Here is a 25397-nt window from a genome sequence, read left to right as displayed (position 1 = left end):
GACCAATTTGATATCAGGGAAACAAAATGCAGTTGGGAAGCAATTTTAGAACTATGATTAATAGTAGGGTGCAGATTCAAGAAAAATAAGTAAACGAGCATTGAATCCGTAGATTTGGTAGAGGCTTTTGATAATGTAGGCTGAATAAAAATATTTTCCTTTCCTAGGGAGTGTTTGAATCAGCTGTAAGCCTCTTTGCCCGAAGGTGCCTGACGGAAAGATACGGGAGTGTAAACTCACTAATAGTGTAATGTAGAGTTGTGTATTGTGACCATTAATAATTTGTACACTGAAGAGGCATTGAAGATATGAAGGACTATTTTGATGGTGAAAGTTGTTTTCCACCGACAGGAAATCGGCATTCTGTGGTTCGCTGGTGACATGGGAGTAGTCATCGAAGGTAATTGGAGTTTTGTCAGGTGCTTAGTGAAATTAAAAGTATGTTCGATGGCAGCTGTAATACGCATTTTTTAAAAAAAGAAAGATAAAGTTATAATGGACACTTCAGTTGACAAGCTGGAATAAATATAGACAAGAGAATCTTGAAGCTATGATCAAATTCTGCAGTCTTGGAAGTAGAGGAGATGAAGATGCAAGAAAGACGTAGTAGCAAGTATTGCACAAGTTAAATGGGTTATCTGTTTAAAAAAAATTTAAAAAGAAAACTATAGAACAGAAGGATAAACGAAAACTAAGTTTGGAGCACACCTTCGTATTGGCGAGCAATGTGGACAATGGGGAAGACGAAAATCAAATGAATGAAAATGTTGATGTGTGGAATTAGGAGAATCTGTTGAAGATCAGACGGGGTGATAGAGTCTGGAATGAAGTGCTGCAACGGGTGAAGGAGAAGAAGTGGCTAATAAAGAATACTTTGACTCGAAGAGTCAGATTGGTTGGGTACGTATTACAACGTGAGTAGTTGCTGAAAACTGTCTGAATGTCGGTGATCTGCGATGCAGCAGCTATGCTGAAATGAGGAGCATAAAGCCCGCATCTCGTGGTCGTGCGGTAGCGTTCTCGCTTCCCACGCCCGGGTTCCCGGGTTCGATTCCCGGCGGGATCAGGGATTTTCTCTGCCTCGTGATGGCTGGGTGTTGTGTGCTGTCCTTAGGTTAGTTAGGTTTAAGTAGTTCTAAGTTCTAGGGGACTGATGACCATGGATGTTAAGTCCCATAGTGGTCAGAGCCATTTTGAGGAGCATAACCAGCAAACTGCAGAAATCGAGAACTGTATCCAATCAACTTTAGAGTTGATGACCAGAACAACAACAATTATATTACTGGGTTAACGTAATACTTCTTCCACACCATGTTATAAATTAATGTCCCTGCCGCATTTAGCTGGCTATATGATATGGCTTATCTCAGGAACTAGAGATTTTAATACTGTTTTCACTAATAGATAAATTGATTCGTAACGAAGGTTTGTGTTTATAATTTATTGTTTATAGTAATGATGAATGTGTAAAGTAATGTATTCTTGTCTGCTCCACAGTTAATTGGCGTTTAGAATGATATCTGTCTGTGTGAAGGGAGCTACTAACTGGACAGCTACGAAGGAGGCAGTATCCGGCGGGAAAAGCAGTTAACGGCCGCCGCAACTCCAGTGACCATTGTACCTTGATTAGAATCTATATATATTAAAAAATATGTTTTTTAATTTGTATGTAAAGACTAACCTCAGGGATCCCCCCGTACCTTTTTCACTAATCGAATGGACTGATTTACGAAGAAGGTTTCTGCATTTCTAAAAATATTATAAATTAAAGTCCCTCGTCACGTTTTTCTGCCTGTATGTGATTTCTAATCCGAGGAACTAGAAGTACAATAGGGATTTTGACACAGTTTTTACTAGTAGACAGACTGTTTCACAAGGAAAGCTTCTGTGTATCACTGAATGTTATAAACAAATCGTCCTGTCCTTTTATACCCAGCGCTGCCCTCGTGAAGCAAGGGCATGTTGCTAGTGGTAGCGAGAATGAAAACATTAGTGTTTACAACGTTAGACAAATGTTGCAATGATTGCCCATTGTAACGTTGAAAACATAGTTTCATTGATAGCAGTGAACTAGAGCAAAGAGCATTAGGTGATATCCGTTGTAAGCTGGTCTGAAGTCGAAAATAAATTCGTATAAAGGGCTGTAATATGACTGCTAACTGATCTCATGTACATGCTGGATTGGGCAATGGACTGTTTGAGTGACGCTCACTGAATGTGACACATAAGCGAAGTGGGGGTTACCGAAAAGCAGAGGCAGAACTTTTGTGGGTGGCACTTTCGCCGGAGACGAGGCGCCTGTCGAAAGCGGGCTTGAGCGAGCTCACGGTCTAACGGGCTCTGTTGCTGTACTGACGTTGCGGTTATTGGGTCCACGAAGTTCTGAGAGTGCCATACACGTGTGTCCAGAGCTTGCGACGTTGTTACAGCGGCATCGAGGATTCCTGCGGTAATGTCTCGAGGTGTGACGTACACGACGTCGCCCGGACGGCAGGAGTGGAAGGAAAACAGGAAGAGCAAGATCTCGTTTCTCAAACGGGAGAGTAAGGGCATTACGTAACGCAGGTAATAAGTGCAACTGTGACGGAGGTATGTCGAAGCATATGACTCTCTTACTATCTTCCACATAAGGAGAATATAAAATAGGTACAGTCTGCTTTTATATTACGTACACTTCGACAAGTGACTGTGCTCCGCACAGCAGAGAGAATTTCTTACCACTGTTAGCTCCACCCTTATTGTTTCACTCGAAAATGGAACGAACGTTAAGGTACAGCGTATTACTTCAATACTCCTCCTTCATCTTATGACAAACTTTCCATTACAATTAAAAATAAACACCAAAATGAAGAGTACATAATGCTAAGAAGAAAATATATTTACCAATATACAGATTAAAAGCTTCCATATTCATGATTTACAACTAAAGCTAATATATTACATCGGTCTGTTAGACGACGATAACTCATATCAGTTTCATGCCCGGGCGCCGAGGGTGCAACGTAATTACCGTCGTTCAAACGTAAGAAGCGCCACGTGTACATTTAATTTTTTGTGCTACTGTCCAACAGTAATATTTTCGGTTCTATACCAATGTCATCAGTATCTACAGAGGTACTCTGAAAGCAGTATTCAGTGCATGGCGGAGGGTACTTTTCCGTGTTTTAGGTTTCCCTGTGGTGCTACTGAATTTCTGACTTCTCACAGTCCATAAACTCAGTACACGGTACAGTGTTGTGGAGGTGAAATGGGACGAAAAGATTCGTCGGTAACAACATCTGCTAATTTGTTGTCATGAAAAAGATGGTTTGCGACCAGAAATTATGTGTTTATCCAATGAACACAGCTTGACTGTAAATATAGAATAATAAATAATAATACAATGAAGATAGCCTCAAGGAAAATGGCCAGTCATGGAGGTATAGTGATACTGAAAAAGCCTGCTCGTATGTAAACTATAATTCTTGTCTTACTGCGTCTAAACTTTTTGAGGAGTGTGTGAAGTACTCCAACACAGAAGACTTTGGAAGGACTTTGCACGTACAAGGCTACCGTATGAGAAAGAACCTCATTGTTAATGAGAGCAACCCGAGGAAGAGGTTATTTTTATCGTAACAGAAACACAGATACTTAAGACTAGAGTTGTAAAACCGCAGTGGGCTACCATACATAAGCGTAGACTACGGTGATAGTTTTCTAGTAGCCTCGGTCGGTTAAGATCGTAACCGTCTTACCTGTACGTTAAATGCGTCGCATACGTGTCGGGCGTTACCCCATCTATACTACTTTGTTTGCGTAGGCGATAAATGTCTTACTAGATTCCCCGAGAAACCAGAAGCGGTGAACCCTCTACAAAGTGAATGAGGATGTATAAAGGGCCGCACAACCTACGGAACGCTTTTGTTCTACATAATTATCCTCGTGCCTGTTAATTAAAAATATACAGTATTTAGAGTAAAATTGAAATTTTCAGGGCTTAGTTCAGGTTTTATTCGATATTCGTTGATTTTTAGGGCGAAACAGAGGGATGTTGTAGTAAAAATAAAAACGAGATTCAGTTTTATTATTCAGCGCTAGAAAACGCAATTTCCTCAAAGAAAGGGAAAATAAAGAAAAAACAGAAACTTCGTCGACTTTTATAAAACATGTATCTGTTGTTCATAAACAACTTCCCCATTTGTCAATAATAACACGAAACTCTTGCCTTTCATCAAGATGAAGAACGGTCTACTGAGTACAAAATAACAACTAGTAATGCACAGATTCTTTATGTTTGTGTAAACCGTACTTCTTATCAAAAGTAATTACTTTGGTTACACAAAAGCACAGAAAGTACATGATCAACTGATTTTTATTACTTATAAAATGCAAACTATTTTTTTAATGATATGAAGTACGCAAAGGACTGACGCTGATCGATTTGCTGCTCTAACTAGGTGTAAACAAGTAAACAGACAAACAATCATACAGAAAAACAGAGAGAATTCAGCTCCCAGTTTCATTATCACACTTTCATTTGTGTTTCTTTCCCTACCAATGCTACCAAAGCTAGCGGTAGTCCCACCATTCACTACGTCTTTTACGTACTATACCAACTACCGAACCGTAATTTTTGTAGAGCGCAGCTCTACTTAAGACTCACTCTGTATATATCTGGCTATCCTGTAATTGCCTTTTAGATACCACAACACATCCACAAACCGTAGATATAAACTATATGCCTGACGGAATGGTGTAACACAGTAAGTAATACTCGTGGCCACGAAGCCATGTTTCCGCATCCAGGTGAGTGTGTCGCTGGTGGAGAAAGGGAGTGGCGATGTCAAATCACTCTTCACGCGACATAATCAATGAGACAGTGAGAGGAACGTTAGTGGTAAGCTTATGGGAAGGGGTCAGGGAGAGATACACACTGGATATGTGTAGAGGAACGGAAACAAGGAGAAGGACGAGGTGACTGGCAGTTCTGGTGATGTCTGGAAGGGAAGTAGAAAACAAAGGAGAGGAAAGGAGGCAAATAGTGAGAGTGAAGCCTGTTTTATATGAGCGTATGTAAGGCAGTCATGTCATTTTGATTTTTGTAACTTATCGATGTGCGCTTCAGAGACAGAGAGAACAAGTTATGTCACTGTTAAACAATCTTTGGTATTGTTTTGGCACAGTCCTTGATTTTGCGCAGTCTGACCCATTCTTAGTTGAAATATGGCAGGTGACGGACGTATTCAGTAGTGCGGTGCTGACTTGTATCTGTTAGATGAAAAATGATTTATTGTAAAGGACAGCAAGGACGAATATGATTATATATTGGTAGGCGAAGAGCATATAATTTTGAATAATGTCATTATTTCTGAAGAGAAGAAGTTGGAGGTAAGACTGCAGCACTGCACAGGCAATTTGTTAGAATAATTTTCAGCTGCTTAACTTGACTAGAGCTGAGACAAAGACCAACCCTCTGCCCTGAGTCATGCATTAAGATATCAACTGATTAACCTGTTTGGTTTTTTGTAGAAATTCTCTGTTAACATTGTACCCTTTCCAAATAATTGTTCACTTTGTTAAACACAGTCTTGTTCTCAGATCAAACTTATGCATGAATATCACGCCAAAACTTACTCTGTCGTTTTGAATACATACTTCATTTTAAAATCGTTGTATTGGATATAATTCCATAGAAACAGTTGCTGTCCTCACCCCACTGTTTAAAGAAGGTTTGTCATTACGCATTTTCACTTTACACCATGTGGTCTGCAACAGTTTGAATATTTATTTATAAGTACACTGAAGAAGCAAAGAAACTGGTACACCTGCCACCCCGCAGAACTGGCGCCACACCACGTGGCATGGACTTGGATAATGTCTGAAGTAGTGCTGGAGGGAAGTGACACCATGAACTCTGCAGAGCTGTCCATAAATAGGTAAGACTACAAGGGGGTGGAGATCTATTCTCAACAGCACATTGCAAGGAATCCCAGATATGCACAATAATCTTCATTTCTGGGGAGTTCGGTGGGCAGCGGAAGTGTTTAAACTCAGGAGAGCCACTTGTAGCAATTTTGGACGTGTGGGGTGTCCCATTGCCCTGCTCGAATTGCGCAAGTCCGTCGGAATGCACAATGGACATGCACGGATCCAGGTGATCAGACAGGCTGCTTATGTACGTGTCACTTGTCACAGTCGTATCTAGGCGTATCAGGGATCCCATATGACTCCAACGACCAGCGCCACACCATTACAGATCCTCCACCAGCTTGAAAGTCCTCTGCTGACACGCAGTGTCCATGGATTCATGAGGTTGTCTTCACACCAGTACACGTCCATGCGCTCGATAAAATTTGAAACGAGACTCGTCCGACCAGGCAACATATTTCCACTCATCAACAGTCCTGTTTCGGTGATGACGGGCCTAGGCGAGGCGTAAAGCTTTGTGTAGTGCAGTCATCAAGGGCACACAACTGGGCCTTCGGCTCCGAAAGCCCATTTCGATTATATTTCGTTGAATGCTTCTCACGCTGACACTTGTTGATGGCTGAGCAATGATATGTGCAGCAATGTGCGGAAGGGTTGCACTTCTGTCACGTTGAGCGATTCTCTTCAGTCGTCGTTGGTCCCGTTCTTGCAGAGTCTTTTTCCAGCAGCAGTGATATCGGAGATTTGATGTTTTACCGGATTGCTGATAGTCAAAACACACTCGTGAAATGATCGTAAGGGAAAATCCGCACTTCATTGCTACCTAGAAGATGTTGTATCCCATCGCTCGTGCATCGACTGTAGCACCACGTTCAATCTCAATTAAATCTTGATAACCTCCCATTGTAGCAGCAGTAGCCGATCTAACAACTGCGCCAGACACGTTGTCTTCAATTGGCGATCCCGACTGCAGCGCCGTATTCTGCCTGTTTACATATCTCTGTACTTGAATATGCATGCCTATACCAGTTTCTTTGGCGCTCCAGTGTAGAAATGTAGCTCAGCCTCTGCCTGCTTGGTGTCTGCTGTTGTGCTTTCGAGAAATTTGCAACAATGTTGTCAAGATGAGAGGTAAATGGAAATTTCGATTAGGGCCAGATAGTTGTTTTTCTTCAGTTGGCCATTTACTATAAACACAAGTCGTATTCTGGATACTTACAGCTCAATTCAAATTCGGTTCTCGTTAGTCAAAGGTTAGCATCGAGTTTAAGTTGGATAACAGTTTGGCGGGGGGGGGGGGCATTGTTTTGGTAGTACGTACATTTTTTGTAGTGTGGGAGGTGAAGTTCGGCTAAATGTCGTACAGAAATAAGTTGTCTGGTCAAAATTGACTGTCTGTCGTTGGTGTGCTACATGTGCCTCCGTATAAGTCAGGCGTCAGTCACGTCGCGAGTGGGTGAGTGTCTCAGTGACATCAGTGGTCAGTTGGGCGTATCGAATGCGGATATTTTAAATCCTGAACGTGCTGCAGAATGCACATGTGTGGAGGAAGGGGGATTTAGCGTCGTCTTTCGGCATCGGAAGCTAACCTATTCTCGCCCCGTTATCTCCCATTATAGTGCTGAATTTTCTGAGTTTATGTCTCTTTAATCTCTATTTTTTTGTCTGCTGTGTTTTCGTGAAACATCGCAAGAATTTCATGACAACCTGTTACTCTTCCGCAATAGAGACCGAATATTTAAGAGCGGAAATTCACTTAGGCTGCACAAAAAAGAAAAAAAGCCCGCAATGCGCATAAATTGCAACATAAATAACTAAACTTTTTAAATAAAAATTGTTTAAATCGTCAGAAAATCAGATATAGTGGATCCGAATAATAAAATGACTGGCAGCTATCCGTTTACACAAGAACTGGGACAGCAACAACCTGACCAGTGCCGGTGTTTGTTCGCACTTTGTGTCGTTTGCACAGTTGTCATACTGCTCTGCTACCTGAGTTATCGTTTACCACTCAGTTGTGGACGACAACAGATGTTTCCAACGGAACTGTTGTGATTTGTTCTTATATTCACTGCATCTCAGCGCTCTCTTACGGAATGACTGAATTTGCTTAGAAAAATTAGAAGATTACTAGGATCCTGCAAGGGAATCTCTAGGTTGCACTTTAACGATGAACGTACGAATGTACTGAATACACACCTGTCGCTACCGGAGACGTACGACATACTGTGCTTACGGGTGCAGGCGACCTGACAACATATCTCCCTCTCCTTTCTATGCAATAATGTCAGTCACTTCTCTGTTTTCATCGCAATGTGGATAAAAGATAGAAAGGATAAATTAAAAAGGCGCTATTTACGGATTCCTAAACATTTTATATTTATCCATCATATGGTTTTTGAAGCTCTAGCAGTAGTTGTGATTGGAGGCAAACACTACTGGATTTCAAGTCCACCTATTATGCGGAATACTATTGTTTATACTTTCACAAACATGTTTCAGCATCTTCTGTCCCCGTCAGTGGGTACTTTTACGCAATACCGTAAAACGCAAATACGTTTTAAATATTAATTCCCCCAACAAAATTAGACTTAGTAACAGTTTATGTATGTCGTTGTTATTATCTTCCTTCTCTACATCGTTGTGTTCTAGAGGACAGTATTTCCATTATTGTCTACTGGAACCGTTATTTTAACGAAATAATATGTCCAACTGATGAACCTCCCGACCCCTTCCCCCCTCCTCCCCCCCACACAAAACAGATACACCAGGAAATAAATAATTTACGTCTAAAAATTCACCTCATATTAGAAACAGAAAACATTCTAAATTTACTTGTTCTCATCATATAGAGAATATACAAAACACATGATCTCATACTGTACAGGAAACCTACATCCATAACCAGATGCACCACCATTCACAGTCAGTCAAAACCCACTGACACTCTGAGAAGCAAGCTCCAGATTCATGCTACAAAGAAATAAACAGAACATCCATAAATAAAGAGAACTACACGCAGGAATGAACACAATAAAGCAAATAGCAGTGGAGAATGGTTATGATACCCATGTTGAAATTAAACCACAAAATATGTAAACGGGCAGGGAGTGCAAGTCACATGCACAAAAGAACGCGCAAAACAACATAGAATTCAACACACAGACAATGACCACACACAGGACACAAAACAGCAAAAGTCTTCACACAAAAGAAAATGGCACCTACTCACCTACAAGAGTAAAGAAGTTCACAGAATTGACTACTCTTTAAAGAAACCAGAAGTTCAAACAGGACACAAAAAAGTCAGCACATCACAGAAAATATTCAGAACACAAGAAACATTCACTAATAAAATTCAACAAAAGAGGCACATACAAACTTGCATGCAACTTTTGTCAGTAAGTATATAAAAGACAGACATGCAAGAACTTTAAAAACAAGTTATTCAGAACACATCAGATATCTAAAAATTAACAGCTCCCACAGGACAGTTGCTGACTAGTTAATAGCCCACAGCCATTGCCCAGATAAAATAGAAACAGATTTAAAAATTCTAAAATCCAGCCGCATCCTATCCTACAAGTATACAATGGGAGAAAACTAAAACATATTGAAGGCATTTCCAGAAGAAAAACAGACTGTAAACGACTATACTACCCAACGGCACAGTATTTAACACATTTAAGGTGTGAAGCAAAAAAGACGACATAAACCAACGAAAAGTAAAACACACACACACACACACACACACACACACACTCCCACACAGAGAGAGAGAGAGAGAGAGAGAGAGAGTATAGGTGTGGCGTCAAATTGATATGAAAGCACTGAACATCATCAGGGACCAGAAAAACTACCATAAAAACTGTGATTAGCGAATTGTAAAATGTAACGTGCGATTGAAGTTCCGCAATTAATGTATCGTCTTTGTGTGGGTATTTCCACAAAAGGTGAGAACGGATATTTCAAAACTAACTGCAAGTAATTGATAAATACGGTGACGAAATATTTTCTTACAACAAATTTACGTTCATAGCTAAAGCGATTTGCTTACTCGCTGACCAAACTCACACTAACATAGGTTAGTTGCAGCTGACAAGCTACCAGTAACAGTCCTATAGAGAGGGGTCTACAGAACCTAACAATTAGAAAAATGGGGTAACAACCGCAAAGAACATAATGTGGTTTTGGCCCTAAATTCGTGAGAATAATTATCACTTAAAAGATGTTTAAATTTTCAGAACTGAATAATGCCTTTTTTTTTTAATGGCCAAGTGTGAGCAGGACTCATGCTCTGAGGGCTCCTTATAATCATAATTATGTGTACAGATAGTCCAGCGATTCCGATAATCGAGAATCTTGACGACTGTTACCTGTTATCGATATCGATATTGGTACCGGCAGTTGCAAGACTCTCGAGATTGTTTTAATTTTAAGTTTAAATTTTTTGTGTACTTTTTCATTATCTATTTTAATTTAATGAGTTTGCAAGTACCAAAATATGTGGCATTAATGTCCATATCCTTTGATTGCACTGACTTGGAGGCTTAAATTTCTTATACCGCCAAGGTACCAAAAGCCTCAGTAGATGACATACATTTCAACTTCATAAGTCTACCCGTTCCTGAGAAAAAACGGTTCTTGACTGTTGTGCAGAAAGACAGACAGACAGACAGACAATGAGACAGACGGGCAATAAAGTGATCCCATTAGGGTTCCGATTTTACTGGCTGAGTCAAGGAACACTAAACAGGAAGAAAGATCAGTGTTTAACTCCCGTCGACAACGAGATCACTAGAAGCGGAGCAGGAGTTCAGATTCGAGAAAGATGGGAGAGGGAACTGGTCGTGTTCTTCCAAAGAAATCTTCACGGCACTGGCCTGGAGCGATTTTAGGGAAATCAATACATTTTTCAATTTCTAGTGCAGCGTCCACCCCGTCCGCCTGCGACTTCGGCACCCCGCGTGACAGAACAGAGATGCGGGACGCCTTCATAACGGCGCGTGAAACAAAAGCAGATGCAGATGTCTACTGTACGACCGAGGGCGCTGGAGGAGACGAAAACACAGCCTCGTGTCTCAGCCAACGGCCTCCAAGGCCCACTACCTGAGCACCGCGGATCGACAGCAGCGCCATAAGTCGCGATCAACAAGAGGACTATTTTCCTACGACACTCAGGTGGTCGAAAATAGTCCCAGAAGATCCATCCGTCAAATTGCCTTATAAATCGGCTCCCCGCCGGCTAGAAGGCCACGGCGCTTTATACGACTGGCCGCAATCCTGATCAACTCATTGCTCGCCTCTAAAGGCAATTGGACGCGATGGTCACCTGGTGTCGCTCCAATAAGATGGTCCTCAATGCCGCCAAAACTACGGCAGCGTATTTCACTAAACGGCGCCCTATACTCCGCCACAACATCTCACTCGGGGGCGTCCGGGTCCCGTGGACCCAAGCTGCCAATTATCTCGGGGCCTGGTTGGATAAGAAAATTTTCTTCCACCGCCACTCAGAATACATCCGCCATAAAGAGTCAAAGTTGACAAAGGCCTTGTACCCACTCTTCTGCAGCCGAGAACTGACTTTAGATATCAAGCTCCGGCTGTATCACTCCGTTGTCTTACCCGCACTAACATATGGTTCCTCTGCGTGGGCCATGATTAGTAAGTCCCAGATGCTGACTTTCCAGCGCCTACAGAATAAAGTTCTCAGGTGGAGTCTTCATGCCCCTCCGCTCACCAGGATTGTCGCTCTGCCCTTCTCAAGACGACCATTCTCTGTAAGGTTCGCCAACTATACAGTAAAGTGGACGCCCTCCGTGAGACGGTCGCTGGACTACAAACCATCGGCACCACAGTTCCACGGCGCTGGCACCGACACCCCGTTCCGCTCACCGTCCTGGAGGATTCGGATTCAGGCTATGGCTGACGATAGTCCCAATACGACAGCGTTTTTCTGTCCGTTTCGTACAGTCTCTAGCAGTGGGCTGTTCTCGTCCAGCCACATTTTTCTTTTTGACCATAGAGTTGGCGCTCTACTGCATCCCTCCTGTGTACTTCCACCGTCGGAGGGTGTCACGGAACTTAAAGTTCCACCGCCACAGCTTCAAAGTGCTATGCTCGGCTGTTCTTCAGCCTTTGCTTTGAGTCTCCTCTCACTTGCCCACCAAGACACCTGGATCGGATCTGAACCGGTAACGGTGTGTAATAGTACACAGCCACGACCAGAAGGCAGTATGACACGCCGCCCAGACAATTAGGGATCTGCTATCCTAGTCGCAATATCCAGGTGCCTCGTCTGCAGGTAGTTCCGGATCGTCAGGAGTAGTAGCTCAGGACTGTGACACAAGAGTGTGGTGTAACGGTGGTCTGGCTTTCCTGGGCTGCTTTGTGGTAATACTGTTCTGACCGCTATCTAGTAGTTTTGTTTCCGGTTTTTTTTTGGTGAACTTTCTCGAGCGAGAGATCTGTGAAGAAAACGTGTTATTTTGTTATTCTTCTGTCAGAAAATCCGAATTGGGATCCGTGCTTTGTTTCTAGCTGAAATTTTGTTTTCTTTCGATTACTTTGTCGACATCAGCAATGTCTTGTTTATTGTCTTTTCCCAACAAAAACAGATTGAGGAACATGGTTCGCGTTTTGTCTCTGCTAGCACAGATTCAGAAGCTAGCATCTTAATTTTGTTACTATATTTCTGTTTAATTCTTTAGCCGTATATCGATTTTTTATTTACTTATTTTATTTTATTTATTTATTTATTTTTACTTGTAAGAATGATGGTCCTTATGGCCTGTAACGCCCCAAGGGCAGAAAACCCCAATTGACAAACTTTGTGGAAAGTTAAAGTAGGGAAGTGAGTCATGTTGACAGTGACGGCAACTATTGACGATAAAATCTACACTGGTAATATTTTGATTAACACCTATATCATTCAGATACTGAGAATAGCATACAAAAAGGGGAGATAAAAGGAAAGGATTATCGTAGATTCTTTATCAAACATCTGTAGAATAATCATAACATGTAAGTTTTCACGACCAGCGTCTTCATTAATAAAACTTCCGGGCTGAATTGCCTTGGTCCATATATAAAACTTCTTCTCCTTCCTGATGTTTCGTTGCCTACTGCGGGCAACATCTTCCGAGGTGAGTCGGCGACTGACTGCTAGGCGCTGGAGATCCCGCTTAATAGAGCGCCCAACGGAATACAAAAGGAACTGTAGATTGGGACAAATTGACAAATCAGCTGTAGCGGAACACGTTTTCAAAGACGGTGATAACGAAATAAAATTTAGTGAGACAAACGTGATAGCTAGGACCTCACATTATTATACCAGCATGTATAGAGAAGCTATAGAGATCTACAAGCACGAAAACAATTTTAATAAAAAAGAAGAAGGAGTAAAGCTAGACAAGATATGGTGGTCGACTTTGCACCAACGAAGTGACAATCGATTACCTATAATCGAGAAAGATGGCACTAGCCAGAGATAGTTTTAAAGTCGAAAGCACGTGATGAGTGGTGGCTCCATCTATGCGCTCTATGTAAGCGGGACCTCCAGCGCCTAGCAGCCAGTCGCCGACTCACCTCGGATGATGTCCGCAGTAGGCAACGAAACGTCAGGAAGGAGAAGAAGTTTTATATATGGACCACAGCAATTCAGCCAGGAAGTTTTAATTAATGAATCTATAGAATAAATTCAAAGTCGTATGAACGAAGGTTAAATCCAAGAAAGTTATTCAGTAAAAAGCATTTACCATGGAAGAGAGTTGTAGCCGCATCGAAAAGGAAATTCAATGCGACTACAATGCAACTCGCATATGGAAGTGTTCAGTTAATTAGTTGCTCTTAAGTCGCTCTAGAGTACTTTTGCGATAGTTGTCTGGACGCAAACGCTATTAGATAGTTTCAGGTTTGGAAGTTTGATAATTCGTGAGGTAGAGACTGAAGTACTGCTCAGTCATTCGACTGATGGAAGTTAATCTTTACCGTTCTCAACGCGACGGTATAGTAAGACGAGTGTTAGACTTCGATTGAGTGATATTGGTTTACCGGACTTAGCCTTAGTACTAATGAACAGTTATAAACCTTGAGATCAATGGATCAACGACAGAAAAACAATTCGTAGTCTTGAGTAGGACACAATAAAACGAAGACACGAAAAAAGATAAGTGCGCCGCTTAGTCAAAAGTTGTCGTCAGCGTCGCGATTACTGAACTGAACAGAATTTAATCTTGAATGAAATATCGGTGTGCGTGTGTTGTAGGGACAAACAGTTAATTACAGAAAGAACAATAAAATCTGAGTCCAAAGGGAAATCTTAAGTGTCGTCTAACTCTTTAAACATTTTAAGTGACTAAGCGAGTAGATGAATAATGGACAGTGAAGAGTGATCAGTTTAAACCAGTATTACGGCGTATTAACAAAAGGGGAAAAAATTTACTCCAACACAAGTTATCTCTGGAGTTACGTCGGACCGTTGTTAATAACTGGACGTAGCAACGGCATAGCAACGGAATAGCGGACAGCAAATTCCATCCTCGCTATGTATGATGTGAAAAACGACCGCAATGATGAAATCAAGAATCAAGATTTTATTTCATCACGGAACTAACTGGGCATAAAAATAAAATTAAACGTTTGCAGTTTACCAGTTCGTACAAACTGAGAAGACTGTTCTACATCTACGTCTACATCCATACTCCGCAAGCCACCTGACGGTGTGTGGAAGAGGGTACCCTGAGTACCTCTATCGGTTCTCCCTTCTATTCCAGTCTCGTATCGTTCGTGGAAAGAAGGATTGTCGGTATGCTTCTGTGTGGGTTCTAATATCTCTGATTTTATCCTCATGGTCTCTTCGCGAGATATACGTAGGAGGGAGCAATATACTGCTTGATTCTTCGGTGAAGGTATGTTCTCGAAACTTTAACAAAAGCCCGTACCGAGCTACTGAACGTCACTCCTGCAGTCTTCCACTGAAGTTTAACTATCATCTCCGTAACGCTTTCGCGATTACTAAATGATCCTGTAACGAAGCGCGCTGCTCTCCGTTGGATCTTCTCTACCTCTTCTATCAACCCTGTCTGGTACGGATCCCACACTACTGAGCAGTATTCAAGCAGTGGGCGAACAAGCGTACTGTAACCTACTTCCTTTGTTTTCGGATTTCATTTCCTTAGGATTCTTCCAATGAATCTCAGTCTGGCATGTGCTTTACCGACGATCAATTTTATATGATCATTCCATTTTAAATCACTCCTAATGCGTACTCCCTGATAATTTATGTAATTAACTGCTTCCAGTTTCTGACCTGCTATTTTGTAGCTAAATGATAAGGGATCCATCTTTCTATGTATTCGCAGCACGTTACACTTGTCTACATTGAGATTCAATTGCCATTCCCTGCACCATGCGTCAATTCGCTGCAGATCCTCCTGCATTTCAGTACAATTTTCCATTGTTACAATCTCTCGATACACCACTGCATGATCTAAAAAAAGCCTCAGTGAACTTCCGATATCATCCACCAGGTCATTTATGTATATTGTAAATAGCAACGGTCCTATGACACTGTTGCGGACAGATAACAGAATATTTCTAAACCACGGGAGGAGTTGTGTTCTTACGAGAGTTACAGGTGCTGTTCCACGTCACCCGACGGGGACGAACACCGTTACGAGTCGCGTCTCCTCCCGGCGAGTGAAGATGGAGGGAAGGGACCTCACTTTTGAAACTTCCTGGCAGATTAAAACTGTGTGCCGGACCGACACTGGAACTCGGAACCCTTGCCTTTCGCGGGCAAGTGCTCTACCAACTGAGCTACCAAAGCACGACTCACGCCCCGTCCTCACAGCTTTACTTCTGCCAGTACCTCGTCCCCTATCTTCCAAACTTTACTGAAGCTCTCCTGCAAACCTTCCAGGACTATCACTCGTGAAAGAGAGGATATTGCGGAGACATGGCTTATCCACAGCCTGGGGGATGTTTCCAGAATGAGATTTTTACTCTGCAGCGAAGTGTGCGCTGACATGAAACTTCCTGGCAGATTAAAACTGTGTGCTGGACCGAGACTCGAACTCGCAGGTTCGCAGGAGAGCTTCTGCGAAGTTTGGAAGGTAGGAGTCGAGGTACTGGCGGAAGTAAAGCTGTGATTACGGGGTGTGAGTCGTGCTTGGGTAGCTCAGTTTTTAGAGCACTTGCCCGCGAAAGGCAAAGGTCCCGAGTTCGAGTCTCGGTCCGGCACACAGTTTTAATCTGCCAGGAAGTTTGATATCAGCGCACACTCCGCTGCAGAGTGAAAATCTCATTCTGGAAACGTCACTTTTGTGACTCAGGTTCAAACTGCACAGCAGATAGCACTCACGAGATACACAATTTCGGCGCTGACAGGTGAACAAAAATGACAATCGTAACAGGTTATACCCAATACAGAATCAAAACGTCAGGGGCGTGGCAGTACATTTGCCACGAGTGAATCGAAACAAGAAAGTCACTGGCGTCAGAGAGCAGAGCGTGCGTACCCGACTTCTTCTTCTTCTTGACGGGCGTCGGCGTCTGCGTGGTGCTCTCGGCGTCGTCGTCGTCCCAGGCGTCGGCGCCGTCGTCGTCCTGCTCGGGCGGCACGTCGTGCACCTGGCGGCCGCTCGCCATGGACGCGTAGAAGGCGGCGAACGGGTGCTCGGACGGCGTCTCCGGCTGGCACGTGAGGCACGTCGGAAGCCCCATGGGCTCGCCCACCGACGGCACCTCCGACGTGATGCGGTACAGGTGCAGCTGGCCCGGCCGGCCCTCGGGCACGCCCAGGTAGTACCTGCCGGCAGGCGCGTATCCGACGAATTGGTTGGCCGGTTCATTTGCGGGAGGGGACCGAACAGCGAGGTCATCGGCCCCATTGGATTTGAAAAGGACGGGGAAGGAAGTCGGCCGTGTCCTTTCAAAGGGAACACCTCGGCATTTGCCTGAAGCGATTTAGGGAAATCACGGGAGACGTGGATTTGAACCGTCGTCCTCCCGATCGCGAGTCCAGTGTGGTAACCACTGCTTTACCTCGCTCGCTGGGTACCCGTGCCGACGGAACACCTCATCCGGAATCGCTTGCACCCATAGCTCAAACTGTCAACCCCCGGCAGCTGAGTGATCAGCGTGACAGAATGTCAATGCTAAGGGCCCGGGTTTGATTCCCGGCTGACAAAAATGGCTTTGAGCACTATTGTACTTAACATCTGAGGTCATCAGTCCCCTAGAACTTGGAACTACTTAAACCTAACTAACCTAAGGGCATCACACACATCAATGCCCTGAGGCAGGATTCGAACCTGCGACCGTAGCGGTCTCGCGGTTCCAGACTGAAGCGCCTAGAACCGCTCGGCCACACCGGCCGGCTTCCCAGCTGTGTCAGAGGTTTTCTCTGCTCACGGACTTGGTGCTGTATTGTCCTAATCATCATCATTTCATCTCTATCGCCGCGCAAGTCGCTGAAGTGGCGTCAAATCGAAAGACTTGCACTCGGCGAAGGTCTACCAGACGGGAGGCCCCAGTCACACGACATTTACATGTACATAGCTCAAACTTCAGACTGTGTATCGATTATTAACACAAGAGAGTACGTTCTTATTTGTCAAAAGGGATAAAAAATGAATTAATTTCTTTTTTTAGGTGAACATGTTAAGAAAAAGTTATTATCGATATAAAAAGGGCTTAATACGAGTATTAAGTATTCTTGACAGCACTCCCGATGAAAACAGACCTGACCAAACGAGTCACATAATTAGATATGTCCATGTACAAGACAACATTGTAGAGGTCCGGAAAGACTACAGAGTACAAGGAGAAGATATTCAACAGAAGCTGGGAAAAGAGGGCATTGCGCAGGGCTCAAGGTTACGACAACGCCGCATCAGTGCCAGGTGTTCATGAGGCCGTACAACGGAAAATCCGAGAATTCAACCCAAAAGCTCTATTCGGGCACTTACAACGACTGTCTGATACCTACTGGAGTGCCAGTTACAATTCAGTTGACGCCATAAGAGAAAACATGGAAACAATTGTGAACATTCTGGATGATATACAAGATCCATCCAAGGCAAACCTTTGTATTAGATCTGTAACAAGCTCGCTCCTTCCAAATATTGACTTTACCTTTTTGACCCACATAAATTTTGGCACTCGATACTAGAGGAAGTAAATTTAGCCCAATAATATCTACGGTCTCCAAAAATGATTTTGAATGAAGAACTCTCCAATAAAGAAACCCTAACCAGTTTTTAGTGACGGAAAAAAACTATAATAGTCAGAGCTGTTATTTTATGCACTAAAACTGGAGTGTTATGGACATTAACATTAACCGACGAGAGGAACGACAGTGCCGTGTGACCTAGTTCGTAACTGGACTATCAGTGCAAGAAGAAATTCATCGATTAATGTTTCAGTGTATAAACCAGTTAATACAAGAACTGTCACAATGATACACGGCCATGAAGGAAATCACCGAAATTTTCCAAATTGTTGAAACAAAATTTATGTTTGAAGCTTCCAACACTCTCTGGCTGTAGCACTGGAGAGTTTGATAGAAATTTTCGATCAGTTTGATAAGGAGCAGGTGCTGCAAGAAATAAAAACGCGTCATAGGCATCTACGTGCAATCGATACAAGTGTGAACGTTGCTGCTAGATGGACAGACCAATAAATCCTCCAATTTACTATTAAATGGGACTTCATTGAATCATTACCCTATACATCACTTATAATGCAATACGTAGTGACCATTTGTGTCTAAGTCCAACCTTGCGATGGAAGTTTTTCTAAATGGAACGTAATGAGAAATTACCTTCGCTCTGCAGTGAGTCAAGCCCAACTAGCCAAACTGTCCACTTTGTCACTTGAAAGAAAAGTTTCAAATGAAACAGGTTTCAACAATGGTACTGAGAATTTTAGTAAACTGACACATAAAAACATATGCTGTAATAATGTCATTAAAGCTACTACCTCGTAATGAGGTTACTAAATTAATTTATATAATAATAGTACAAACTTTCTTTCAAAAAATCAAAGGTAATTTTCTGATTATTTCTTTATTATTTGTTTACATTCCACTGGGCGATTGCAGTACTGATGACTGATTCGTGTTCCAAGTTTCTCATCTACGTCAGTAAGTATGTATTTTATAGCTATGACAGCACCGAGTACACACATTACAAGTATTTGATATGTTTGACTGCCATTACATGCATATTATTCATTTCTTACAAGAAATACACTACAAATACAGCAGGCTGCGGACCTTATTTAGACTCGCCGTCCCAGGCCTTCGACGGGTTAGTCTGTCACAGTCAGCTTGTGAAACATATCTTTGACTGGCATTAAATGAATAATTTTTTGTACAGTGGTACATATTTAAAAGCAAAGGGCTATTAACAACGACAACCATCTCAGATTTCCTTACCGCTGTTTTAGCAGTGAAAGCGTAGAAAGTAGGCGTTTATTGTAGTACCATGTTTCAGGAACCGTCTTTGAAGATTGGGGGACCAGACTTTGACATTAGGCTTTGCCGACTCTCAATGAAACCTGTCTTTCCTCCTACTGCAAACCACTGTGTATCTGGCTCCTGATAGCCTCTTTGCTGTCACGACGACAGTCAGTGCTATTAAACCCCACTAAAATTCCACCCGCGCTCGTTCCACGGAAAGGTCAGATAGCGGCTGACGCATATGGATCTGCGCTCTGCTGAGAGACTTTGATATTTCTATAGTCAGCCACTAAGCGAGCTTCCCTTAGCTTAGCACTGACTGCATCATTGTGAAAGGACAGGAAACTAGAACCTTGCGATGTGTCACTGCATCTTTTGACGGGTGCTCTCGTTTGCACAGGGAAACAACAGACTGCGGCCATAGTTTATCTTGATGCTGCACATTTTAATAGAATTTAGTGTAGAACTATCCTCAATATGAAGAGATTTGCCAAATTACTAAACGGCGTTCAGTTGTTCCTTTGGTTGTGATGACTGACCGATTCGATGAAGTTCATCCATAATGGAAGGAAAGGGATTCAAATTCCATCCGGCGATCCTGTTGTGATCTGTGCTGTTTTCACCTAAATCATTTGAAATGAATGCCGGAATCCAGGGTGAATCTTGCGCTCTGCAGCGGAGTGTGTGCTGATATGAAACCTCCCCGCAGATTACAACTGTGAGTCGGATTGGGACTCGAACCTGGGACATTTACCTTTCGCGAGCAAGTGCTCTACCAACTGAACTACCAGACCACGTCTCACAACTGCTTTACTGCCGCCAGTGTTTTCCCTCCTACCTTCCAAATTTACTTCCCTCAAGGCATGCAGGAGAACTTCCGTGACATTTGGAAGGTAGGAGATGATGTATTGCCGGAAGTAAAGCTCTGAGTCGCGAGTCGCCTATGGATAGCTCAGTTGGCAGAGCACTTACCGACGAAAGACTAAGTTCCTGGTTTCGAGTCCCGGTCTGGTAGATACTTTTAATCTGCCAGGAGAGTTCTAATGCTGGAATGTTTCCTTAGGAAAGGTAACAGCCGATCTGCTTCCCCATGTACTCCAAGCTTGTTTGACTCTCCTAATGTCCTCGATGTCGAGAGGGTTCGAACCCTACACTCATCCATATTTTAAGTCTGTTGTGGGTCGTAAGTTAAGTTGACCCGCCAGGGTAGCCGAGCGCGCTAACGCGCTGCTTCCTGGACTCAGGTAGGCGCGCTGGCCCCGGATCGAATCCGCCCAGCGAATTAACGACGAGGGCCGGTGTGCCGGCCAGCCTGGATGTGGTTTCTAGGAGGTTTTCCACATCCCGCTAGGTGAATACTGGGCTGATCCCCCCGTTCCGTCTCAATTACACGCGTCGCAGACATTTGAAACACGTCCGCACTATTTCACGATTTGCGCTAGACACAGACAGTTCCGTCCTGGGGTGTATGGGGTGACGGCAGGAAGGGAATCCGGCCATCCCTAACACTAACATTGCCAAATCCGTTGTAACCATGCCGACCCTGCGATCGCTGCGGGACTTTGGCGTAAGCGAAAGAAAGAAAGCAAGAAAGAATGGGTCGTAAGTTAAGTTAGGCAGTCGGATTTCATTTATCTGTGGTGTGCATAGTTGGATGGGAGGTGCGGAATGGTTTGTGTGTGTTTGTGTATGTGTGGGTGCGGGGCATGATCTACTTAAAGATCAATGCTGGAAGGTTTTAGGTTTCAAAAGATGCGACCATATGCCTATACCCATCCCATTCAACTGTTTTGAATTATGATCAGTTCACTGTGAATCATGCAATTTTACAGGTGCACTGAACACTAGATATTTCGGGAGTCTACCCAGTCGTCGTTGTCTTCCAGGTTCGATATTTCATCTGCATACCTGTCGCACATCTACAAGTGAGCCACCGAAGACGGCTATTTCATTATTATTGCTCCAATTCCCCATGGGATTGGGGGGGGGGGGGGAGAGTAGGAGGATTCGCAGTGGATAGAACAGTCAGTGGATGGAACAGGGAGATAAAGGAAGGATGGGTCGAAGTGTAGCGTGGCATACTAGGGTTGGAAGGAAGGGTATATCTCGCGACGAATATAATTGTTGGGTGGTTGGAACTGGTTGAAGTTCCGGCTTGAAAGGATGGATAAGACACGGATGTGCGTTAAAGGCGGGATGTGGATGCAATGGCGTAGCAGGAGGCCTGGATTGGCGATTTGTGGGTAAGATACTCAGTTTTTAGGTCAATGTGTTGAGTTTGATGGAACTTCAAGAAGACAATAAGTGTGAGAAATGGATGAGTTGGTAAAGGGTGCGATTTGAAGGTAGGTGGATGCCATGCGGTAAATGAATTGCATTTATTTCTAGAATTTCAGAGGATTATTAGAATTTAGGACGCAGATTAGGACAGGGTGGACGATGGATTTATAGATGAGAACTTTAGATGGAAGTAGACCACAAATGCGGCCTTTTAGCAGTTTTAGTGTTATCATTTTCTTTCACCCCCCATGAACCATGGACCTTGCCGTTGGTGGGGAGGCTTGCGTGCCTCAGCGATACAGATAGCCGTACCGTAGGTGCAACCACAACGGAGGGGTATCTGTCGAGAGGCCAGACAAACGTGTGGTTCCTAAAGAGGGGCAGCAGCCTTTTCAGTAGTTGCAGGGGCAACAGTCTGGGTGATTGACTGATCTGGCCTTGTAACAATAACCAAAACGGCCTTGCTGTGCTGGTACTGCGAACGGCTGAAAGCAAGGGGAAACTACAGACGTAATTTTTCCCGAGGGCATGCAGCTTTACTGTATGATTAAATGATGATGTCGTCCTCTTCGGTAAAATATTCCAGAGGTAAAATAGTCCCCCATTCGGATCTCCGGGCTGGGACTACTCAAGAGGATGTCGTTATCAGGAGAAAGAAAACTGGCGTTCTACGGATCGGAGCGTGGAATGCCAGATCCCTTAATCGGGAAGGTAGGTTAGAAAATTTAAAAAGGGAAATGGAGAGGTTAAAGGTAAATATAGTGGGAATTAGTGAAGTTCGGTGGCAGGAGGAACAAGACTTCTGGTCAGGTGACTACAGGGTTATAAACACCAAATCAAATAGGGGTAATGCAGGAGTAGGTTTAATAACGAATAAAAAAATAGGAATGGGGGTAAGCTACTACAAACAGCATAGTGAACGCATTATTGTGGCCAGGATAGGCACGAAGCCCACACCTACTACAGCAGTGCAAGTTTATATGCCAACTAGCTCTGCAGATGACGAACAAATTGAAGAAATGTACGATAAAATAAAAGAAATTATTCAGATAGTGAAGGGAGACGAAAATTTAATAGTCATGGGTGACTGGAATTCGGTAGTAGGAAAAGGGAGAGAAGAAAATGTAGTAGGTGAATATGGATTTGGGCTAAGAAATGAAAGAGAAAGCCGCTTGGTAGAATTTTGCAGACAGCACAACTTAATCATAGCTAACACTTGGTTCAAGAATCATAAAAGAAGGCTTTATACATGGAAGAAGCCTGGAGATACTGACAGATTTCAGATAGATTATATAATGGTAAGACAGAGATTTAGGAACCAGATTTTAAATTGTAAGACATTTCCAGGGGCAGATGTGGACTCTGACCACAATCTATTGGTTATGACCTGTAGATTAAAACTGAAGAAACTGCAAAAAGGTGGGAATTTAAGGAGATGGGACCTGGATAAACTGAAACCAGAGGTTGTAAAGAGTTTCAGGGAGAGCGTAAGGGAAGAAATGGCAGGAATGTGGGAAAGAAATACAGTAGAAGAAGAATGGGTAGCTTTGAGGGATGAAGTAGTGAAGGCAGCAGAGGATCAAGTAGGTAAAAGGACGAGGGCTAGTAGAAATCCTTGGGTAACAGAAGAAATATTGAATTTAATTGATGAAAGGAGAAAATATAAAAATGTAGTAAATGAAGCAGGCAAAAGGAATACAAACGTCTCAAAAATGATATCGACAGGAAGTGCAAAATGGCTAAGCAGGGATGGCTAGAGGACAAATGTAAGGATGTAGAGGCTTATCTCACTAGGGGTAAGATAGATACTGCCTACAGGAAAATTAAAGAGACCTTTGGAGATAAGATAACCACTTGTATGAATATCAAGAGCTCAGATGGAAACCCAGTTCTAAGCAAAGAAGGGAAAGCAGAAAGGTGGAAGGAGTATATAGAGGGTCTACACAAGGGCGATGTACTTGAGGACAATATTATGGAAGTGGAAGAGGATGTAGATGAAGATGAAATGGGAGATACGATACTGCGTGAAGAGTTTGACAGAGCACTGAAAGACCTGAGTCGAAACAAGGCCCCGGGAGTAGACAACATTCCATTGGAACTACTGACGGCCTTGGGAGAGCCAGTCCTGACAAAACTCTACTATCTGGTGAGCAAGATGTATGAAACAGGCGAAATACCGTCAGACTTCAGGAAGAATATAATAATTCCAATCCCAAAGAAAGCAGGTGTTGACAGATGTGAAAATTACCGAACAATCAGTTTCATAAGCCACAGCTGCAAAATACTAACACGAATTCTTTACAGACGAATGGAAAAACTAGTAGAAGCCGACCTCGGGGAAGATCAGTTTGAATACCGTAGAAACACTGGAACACGTGAGGCAATACTGACCTTACGACTTATCTTAGAAGAAAGATTAAGGAAAGGCAAATCTACGTTTCTAGCATTTGTAGACTTAGAGAAAGCGTTTGACAATGTTGACTGGAATACTCTCTTTCAAATTCTAAAGGTGGCAGGGGTAAAATACAGGGAGCGAAAGGCTATTTACAATTTGTACAGAAACCAGATGGCAGTTATAAGAGTCGAGGGACATGAAAGTGAAGCAGTGGTTGGGAAGGGAGTGAGACATGGTTGTAGCCTCTCCCCGGTGTTATTCAATCTGTATATTGAGCAGGCGGTGAGGGAAACAAAAGAAAAGTTTGGAGTAGGTATTAAAATCCATGGAGAAGAAATAAAAACTTTGACGTTCGCCGATGACAATGTAATTCTGTCAGAGACAGCAAAGGACTTGGAAGAGCAGTTGAACGGAATGGACAGTGTCTTGAAAGGAGGATATAAGATGAACATCAACAAAAGCAAAACGAGGATAATGGAATGTAGTCGAATTAAGTCGGGTGATGCTGAGGGAATTAGATTAGGAAATGAGACACTTAAAGTAGTAAAGGAGTTTTGCAATTTGGGGAGCAAAATAACTGATGATGGTCGAAGTAGAGAGGATATAAAATGTAGACTGGCAATGGCAAGGAAAGCGTTTCTGAAGAAGAGAAATTTGTTAACATCGAGTATAGATTTACGTGTCAGGAAGTCATTTCTGAAAGTATTTGTATGGAGTGTAGCCATGTATGGAAGTGAAACATGGACGATAAATAGTTTGGACAAGAAGAGAATAGAAGCTTTCGAAATGTGGTGCTACAGAAGAATGCTGAAGATTAGATGGGTAGATCACATAACTAATGAGGAAGTAATGAATCGGATTGGGGAGAAGAGAAGTTTGTGGCACAACTTGACCAGAAGAAGGGATCGGTTGGTAGGACATGTTCTGAGGCATCAAGGGATCACCAATTTAGTATTGGAGGGCAGCGTGGAGGGTAAAAATCGTAGAGGGAGACCAAGAGATGAATACACTAAGCAGATTCAGAAGGATGTAGGTTGCAGTAGGTACTGGGAGATGAAGAGGCTTGCACAGGATAGAGTAGCATGGAGAGCTGCATCAAACCAGTCTCAGGACTGAAGACCACAACAACAACATTTTCTTTCAGGTTATTTGATGTGTAGGAAATAAGTGTGTATTTCATTTGGTTTTCGTTAACGATCAGTACCGAATACTTTAGTGTATTAATGAGTGGAGTGGATTGGTCGTAGATGAGGATGTGGAAATCTGGATGACGGAAGCGCCGAGTGATGCGGGTAAAGATAATGGGTTGGCTTATCTGTGGATTTACTTGAAGTTTGTACGAATTATGCC

At 43.0% G+C, this 25397-nt stretch overlaps 1 protein-coding gene across 1 annotated transcript in view; it reads right to left on the bottom strand.

The window, feature by feature from the left end:
- LOC124619958 (dipeptidyl aminopeptidase-like protein 6) overlaps positions 1 to 25397 on the bottom strand; it is a gene marked incomplete at its 5' end in the record, with an annotated part of 439288 nt that overhangs the window by 57596 nt on the left and 356295 nt on the right. Inside the window, one exon of the mRNA XM_047146621.1 lies at positions 16428 to 16717. Coding sequence (XP_047002577.1) covers positions 16428 to 16717 — 290 coding nt within the window. The remainder of the gene's footprint in view (positions 1 to 16427; positions 16718 to 25397) is intronic.

Source organism: Schistocerca americana, chromosome 6, assembly GCF_021461395.2.
Source record: "Schistocerca americana isolate TAMUIC-IGC-003095 chromosome 6, iqSchAmer2.1, whole genome shotgun sequence".
Lineage (NCBI taxonomy): Eukaryota > Metazoa > Arthropoda > Insecta > Orthoptera > Acrididae > Schistocerca > Schistocerca americana.
Note: the sequence above shows the minus strand (reverse complement) of the source record. Positions and strands in the feature narration are given on the sequence as shown.